The sequence below is a fragment of the Amblyomma americanum genome, chromosome 1 (genome assembly GCF_052857255.1).
Source record: "Amblyomma americanum isolate KBUSLIRL-KWMA chromosome 1, ASM5285725v1, whole genome shotgun sequence".
Lineage (NCBI taxonomy): Eukaryota > Metazoa > Arthropoda > Arachnida > Ixodida > Ixodidae > Amblyomma > Amblyomma americanum.
Genome location: NC_135497.1, coordinates 454,957,292 through 454,965,125, shown reverse-complemented (window position 1 = coordinate 454,965,125; position 7,834 = coordinate 454,957,292). Strand labels below are relative to the sequence as shown.

Sequence of the window (7,834 nt, the reverse complement as noted above, 5' to 3'; positions counted from 1 at the left end):
AGCGGATTCGGATGCACATAGCTGCGGTATTAGTAATGCGTACCGATCCCATGAATGCCGATATAGATGCGCGCAATGCCAACACCGCCTACAAGGGGCATTTAAAACAATTAATGTCAAACTCTCAAAAAGGAATGCTGCGACGGTCATACAAAGACAAAGGTTAATGATATAACTGAAAAAAACAGTTGGTGAAGCCTGCATTTATTGGAAGAAGCTCAGAGGGCAACTAAGACAGGTGGAAAATAACATTACGGAGGAACATGGGCCAGTGAAGAGCCCCAAGAGGGAAGAGTTATTGGTGGATGAACTGGGGGGACCAATCACAAGCAACGTCCCCATAATAGGACAGAGGTGCGAAAATGCCCAGTGACAGTACCTGAAGGCATTCCTGAGGTTATAATTGAAAAGCACGTTGCGTGACAGCCATCTTAGGTGAACGGCTGACACCTACTGGGAATTATTGTATGCAGTGCTGCAGAGCTGGATGCTAATTAAATCGCATCCCTGTTGAAAATTCCAGCAAAAGAATTGGTTGATTTTGCGGTGGTGACGCTGGAAAAAACGTTGGGCACATTGGAAGTGTTGGTTTCTATGTTGGGCGCTGGTAGAGAGATGCTGGACGCACTGTTGGCGACGTTGGGCCACGCTGGACGCGCTGGAAATTCTGGTGGCTGCATTGGCACATCCACTGCACAATTCTGGGCAGAATGGAAACTACGTTGGGCACTTCAGTGCCTTGGTGGTACCCACCATGGTTATGCTGCTGGGCCCGCAGGCAACACTGGACTGTGTGGAAACCACGGTGGGAGTATGTCCATGTTGGGCATTATGGCAGCTCCAGCTTCAATATATTAATGGCTGATGCTGGACAGCAGATACTAATATATGTGCTTATATGTTTGACATAATGCAAACTTTCATAACTGCACTAACAGACTTGGTGGGTCAAACGCATCAAAGCTATACTTGCCGCTTCATATGCGGTCAGAATCCGAACTGCATGACAAATCTTTTTCTTTTTTCACGTGAATATACGTTAATTGACTAGTAAATTTTAGAAATATTTCAAAACTAACGACTTCTTGCTGGAGCTTAAATTATCAGGAGCAAAATATTTCTGAAGAGGTTTAACTTCATCGTTTACAAAATAATATATTGCATGTTTACAGTGCCCCAGCTGCATGCCAGAACACAAGCACTCGACTTCATTCAGAAAATTTTATTAGGGGATTTTCAAATGAAATTGCTAATTCAGTTAACAAATTGTTAAGTACATAACTGGCCACGCAGTTGACAGTGCTTTGTAGAAAGGTTATAATATAAATACAAACACATATACAAAATATTTATACAAAGGCTTATTACATAATTATACACACACCTTGGCACGCAATATTTAGTACAACCAACATTGTTTTTCAAAACAGAAATGCAGATATATATGCACAATATCTGTATGAGGATCAAATGCGCAGCAAATTTCCCACTAAGAATTGATTTGGTTTTCACATTGGATGAGAGAACACTACTGCAATATGCATGCACACCTTCACTGTAGTCTCGTCTCAAGAAAGCATACTGCTTAACCCACCGAAAATGATAGCTGTCTATACATATAGTGTACTGTTTTGCAAACTACACCTGTGGACCTGGCAGAAAAAGTATACACAAGAACAAATCTGCCTTGTTCATTAGATATCAGATTTTTCCCTTAATTGGAAAGGCATGTAAACTCCGAAACGCCACTACCCTCCCTAACAAAATCACTATTGTATCTGAAAATAATTCTTCTCACTGCATTGTGATAAATGGCTGGCTAACCAACTTCTATTCACATATAAAACTATGAACGGCTTCTTCCATGTAGCCTACTCTCTGTGGAAATGTGTCTTCGATGTTTCTGGGCGGGTGTCCATGAATAAAGAGCTAGCAACATCTTGCATTCCAGCAAAAATTGACATTGGAAGAAAAATCATTTTCCTTTCCATAGCACGCTGCGCTGAGCCCAATTCAGGTTCAGCCGTTTTCTGTAAACTCTACATTTCTGACTCAAAGGCTAGTACTGGTAAGGTACAGCTTTCATACACTTTCATCTTGTGCGCTACTGGTAACCTGCCATTCATGATCTACGAGTACCTGCTAATTGCACTGCACCCCATTCATAATCTCCTAGTTATTCCACTCTATTAATCCGAAACAGTGGTCACTACTTACCTCAACAGATATATTCCCTTTGAACTTCCAATGCTTGCTTGCCAATCGTTAACTGTTGTTTCCTTCGAAAAATATTGAACATGACATCAAATTCCTCCATATTAATTTTTAAATCACTGTTTTGCTTTGCCTGTCAAGGTCCTCAGTCATACTCTGGAATTCATACCCTGAGTCAATGTCAATATAATAAGCAAATTGCAGATTACTAAGGCATTTTCGATTAACTTTTATCCTCAACTCTCCGAATCTAGATCTCTGAACGCTGCAGTAAACGCGTGAAAAACAATACTCTAGGCCTAACCAAGAAGTATGTTAGCAATCTCCAAATCCCATGGTTACACCTGGTTGCCCGCAGTGCTTATAACTTGTTAGGCCTGCTTTAGTCTCTTTCGACCTTATTTGGCAGATCACTGATTGAGGTTTTGTCAATATCCGTAAGCTCTACAAACAAGCAACTGTCAGCCACTTCTCCTGGAAGCAGAACACCCCACACTGTGCTATAAGAAACGAAGCATTCCTTTATGTGCGGAGGTGAATTAATCACGTCGGCAATAATTATGGGCCGACAGATTAGAATGCAGGTTGCACTTTCCTGCAAAAGCAGAATTTTTTTCAACACGTTTATAGCAGCCACTGCTTGTCCTCACAATATTAGTGTCAGATTTTGATGGCCTTTTGTAGGCGGTGGTGTGTATAACCTGTTTTGCCTGTACAAAGCATTCATACCCTAAAGCAACTGATGCCTTTACTCCACAGTGGAGGTACACTTCATGCTGCTCAGTACTCTCAAGGATGATCTCTTTGCCTGCACCTAAAGGACAGAGATCATTGATACGCTTTGCATTGTCCACCAGCGAATAGGTAATGATTTCATTACAAAAATTCTTTTCCGTCAGAGGCAGATGAGTGCTTCTAATCAATTGTTGCAGTTGCTGGTGCATAATCTCCCTCTCCACAAATTGCTGAGGCATCCCATTTGCAGCGGAGACTTGCCGTACAATCATTCCATTTACACCTTCAAAAACGAAGGCTGAATGGGCCCACAAAGGTCAGTGACCGCACACAGTTCGCCAGGTGAAGCAAAGCATGCATGTTGAAGGTAATGGATCCAATGCCGTACAGGGAATGGCATCGAATGACGAAGTGCTCCAACAGGGACTCTGAAATAAAAGGTCAAGTCAGACTCACTAATTAAAATAAGAAAAACGGTGTTCACGAAAAGGGCTGCATGCACAACTTCACCATCTGCTTACTACATAGCTATTTTATAGGTTCAGCAAATATAAATGTTTTTATAATACTTAAAGTAATACAAATGATGCAAAAACAAAAAAATCACTAAAAAAATAACCATATATGCTATAAATTCTGCCTGCACCATCAATGCCTCCCCTCCAAAACTGTTAGAAACTAATTAATCATAACCTCCCTGCTTTCCATATTTGCCGGTGCGACCATATAATACTAAAAAAGATATCCTGACACTCTTGTACTGGAGTTGGAAAATATGGGCTTAAAACTTCTGATAAATTGTTTTTTACACTAAAGTAATATATGAAGGATAAAGTCTGCTCCTTTTATAAATCAATAGCAGCAACAGCCAGCATTTTCAATGCTTCATTTATGAGGAGAGACTAGAAAGTGCACATAGAAACTCAGCTGAGAGACTGAATAGCGCCTTTGTGCCCCAGTACCTGGCATAAAAACACGCTTTAAATATTTTCATGCTGTGCCAGCTCAATTTTGGCAGCAGTGAGCCAAATTTAAAGAAAAATTATGAAACAATGTCTGCTATCACTTTCCATGCAACTTAAGCACTGCATCCTCCATGGTACCTTACCTGCTTTGTCAATTTCTGAAAAGGTGATGCTTTCTCGCAGAAGGATGTGCAGGGCCTCTGAGAGTTTGGCAAGATGCCTCCAGTAATCAGCATGAAGAATGCCGTCAAGACAACGCAGAGCATAAAATAAAATCCAATGCCTCCACTCTGACGCCTTCCATTGAGCCCGCTCTGAGACTGCTCTTGGCAATCTCGTGATACCGTGTGGAGGCTTTATAGTGAGCAGTCTAGCATTTATTCTTGACACTGCTGATGGGGCACCTGAGAGATGAAAAGACCACAATATTTCATTCTATTTGCAGGTACTCTGCCTCTTTTATTACAAGTTTTTTATGCTCCATGCATAAAGACTAATTAATACACAGGTAATTGAACGTATCTATACATTCTCATGCCTTGCTCATCTATGCAATATTTGGCAATGTAAAATACAGGTCAAGGTGAAGTAGAACTTAGTTCCCAATTAGAGCAGAAAAGTGTTAAGGTAGTTTTTTGCGCAAAACAAAACGTGATTTTGCTGCTGCTCTCTGTGTCAAGAGCTTAGTAAAGTTGCCGTTCTATGTTCATGGTTCAACATGCATACATGTTGATAATTAAGTACCGCTTAATAGCCACGTATAGTGACAGCAGCATGGTTATCCTGCCTCCTGGCCCACTTAGCTTAGGACATTAGCCATGTCTCTCCCACGTGCACATGTAAGAACCAAATTAAACGGCAGTAAAAATTTGTACGACAAATTCTACTAACGATAACCCTCCATTAGTCACTACGAACAGGTGAACACAGCAGATACGACTTAATTTAGTTTATGAGAAATGTCTGCGGTTGAATCTGGACAACTGACACTTGAAGGGGAATGACAGATTCTTCGAAATATAAAGTTCATATTAAAACAAGCCTGATCAGTAACGGGAAGTGATGGACTACACTGTGTGGAACACCACACTAAAGACATGTCGGCACAGGTCTGGCATTTTTATGTGTACGTGGACTCTTATCAATAAGAGCAAGTGGTATCAAGACACCTGTCAGTGCAATCAACACATCAATGCATCTCATCAGCCACTCTCTCTTAGCTTTAAAAATAAACTAGAGCAGCGCTGCAGCAAGTATTGGGCAAAGAAAGCAGAGCACCATGATTTCCCGACTTTAAATGAAGGTGAAAAGGCAGTGCGCGTAACACATGCACAGCTGGAAAAGAGCTGGTGATAACAGCATGTGCTGATAGCAGATGAGCATGGAAGATAATGACAAGCTCTGCATGCATGCAGCACCAGCACATTGATAACAGTGCACTTGTCTCCCTCAGTATGACTGGTTGCCACAGTTACTGGGGCACGCGCGCTTGCTGTTTGGCTAGAGGCAAGCCTCAGCACTGCACTGTTCTGCTCCAGTAGTCGATGCAGGCCAGCTGTGCTGCCAGTTTGAAGCAGATACATATATGCTTGTGCATTCTAATTTCTGTGAGCTTTCTCCCTGTGAAAAAAGCGTGGTATTGTTGAGACTAAGGTGTCATTTTGAGTAACAGGTAAGATCGAATTAGGAAGATTCCAATAGCATATCAAGACAGCGTACCGATAAATGGCAGAAAAAGCTTGTCTTCTTTTGTATAAGTGGTGTGCATTGTTATGCTTTGACAATTGCGTTATAAAGAAATATTCAATTATCCCATGCACACAAACCAATCATATGCAATCTATCTGCAACACTTCCTTTTATTTTAGTTTACTTGAGATTTGTTAGTTTAGTTGGACCTCACTATTTGGAAGGAAGTGGGTGCACTAACCTCATTACACTGCCACCCATTCCCTGCAGATCATGCAATACTTAAAGGCAGTACATTACCAATGTAGAAGCGCTGAGCCGAGTTCGAAGTAGACATGATTGTGTCAGTAAGCTGTTTCACAACGCCTTGCAGAACACTAGGAATATATTCGACACTAAGCCCATTCACAAGGTCAAGACCTAAGGAAAAAAATTTATGTTTTAAATTAAACAGCTCAATAAAGGCGATGCACAGGTGCATAGCCCTCACCTTACACCACCATTACAATTGCCAATGCAGCCACCAGAATTTCCAGCCCGTCCAGCGTGGCCCAACGTCGCCAACAGTGCGTCGAGCATCTCTCTACCAGCGCCCAACATAGAAACCAACACTTCCAATGTGCCCAACGTTTTTTCCAGCGTCACCACCGCAAAATCAACCAATTCTTTTGCTGGAATTTTCAACAGGGATGCGATTTAATTAGCATCCAGCTCTGCAGCACTGCATACAATAATTCCCAGTAGGTGTCAGCCGTTCACCTAAGATGGCTGTCACGCAACGTGCTTTTCAATTATAACCTCAGGAATGCCTTCAGGTACTGTCACTGGGCATTTTCGCACCTCTGTCCTATTATGGGGACGTTGCTTGTGATTGGTCCCCCCAGTTCATCCACCAATAACTCTTCCCTCTTGGGGCTCTTCACTGGCCCATGTTCCTCCGTAATGTTATTTTCCACCTGTCTTAGTTGCCCTCTGAGCTTCTTCCAATAAATGCAGGCTTCACCAACTGTTTTTTTCAGTTATATCATTAACCTTTGTCTTTGTATGACCGTCGCAGCATTCCTTTTTGAGAGTTTGACATTAATTGTTCTAAATGCCCCTTGTAGGCGGTGTTGGCATTGCGCGCATCTATATCGGCATTCATGGGATCGGTACGCATTACTAATACCGCAGCTATGTGCATCCGAATCCGCTCACGCTGTCATGTACAGATCGCTGCCTGCCTTAATTTCGAGTGCTAGTGCATTGTACATGCGTCCGTCTCCTCAACTTCCGTCTCGTGCCCCACTAGTAGGGAAGCTGTTCCCAGCGGTTCAACGCGCGGGCATAGCGAGGAATCAAGGCATATCGAGACGGTTCGCTTTGAAACCAGCTCGCCGCGTGACGTCACCGTTGCGTGTGCAATGTGTTTCGTCCTGTTGCCGGAGAAAGTGTGGTTTTCGTTAAATATTTCATTTTCTTCTCGCGCTTGCAATGTCAACGAAAATCGCACCGCCCTCGTGGTATACGCAGCAGCGCCTGCGCATGTTTTGCAACGGCTGCCTGTACAGGAGACGAATTTTGTTTCAGCGCTCGGCGCCTGGAGCGGTACTCTGCGTGCGGAAATGAAGATCTTGGTGACGATTCAGGAAAGCGACGACACAGCGAAGCAACGCTCTCTCTGATGACATCATAATAACTACACTGCAACTGGACGATTACGTCGACAGCGAAGAATTGCGCAACTAATTGCCAGTTCGCCCTGTTTGTGTTGGCCATGTAACCACGCAAAATATCTACACAAGCGCTACTCATCTGGTAGCCGACGAGAGCCGCCGACAACAGCAAGAACTTCAAAACGCACGCCATGGTGATTCCGAGGCTCATCCTAGGTGCTGATTGCCGAGGAATAGAAAAAAATTCCACGTGACCACGTTCTCACGCCGGCTAGGTTGCCATCAGCCGGAGAAGGCTATTGGACAGACGGCAATGCCGGGCGCGCCAATCTGCGTGCTGGGATCACCCGCCTCGCTCGCAAGCGCCAAAGTAATTGCACATGTTTCTGCCGGACGTCCGCCTGGCGGCCGAAAACGCGCGGCCTGCTCGCCAAGCGGGTTTGGAGGAAGCCGCTCCCAATCGATCGTACGACGGCCCTAATATCGGAGGACAAGGGCGAATTTCGCTTGCGGAGGCTGGCCGAACAGAAGGGAGAGGGAAGAATCTCGGAGAAGGATCGGAAGGAGGGGAGGATG

At 43.6% G+C, this 7,834-nt stretch overlaps 1 protein-coding gene across 1 annotated transcript; it reads right to left on the bottom strand.

The window, feature by feature from the left end:
- Positions 1–1,209: 1,209 nt before the first annotated feature.
- Positions 1,210–7,634, bottom strand: LOC144104422 (uncharacterized). Its single transcript, XM_077637411.1, has 3 exons — positions 5,904–7,634; positions 4,058–4,318; positions 1,210–3,377 (listed from the first exon to the last, which is right to left on the bottom strand). Exons 1-3 carry the CDS (start codon positions 6,082–6,084, stop codon positions 3,235–3,237), a joined length of 585 nt encoding a protein of 194 aa, XP_077493537.1. The 5' UTR covers positions 6,085–7,634; the 3' UTR covers positions 1,210–3,234.
- Between the last annotated feature and the right edge of the window lie 200 nt (positions 7,635–7,834).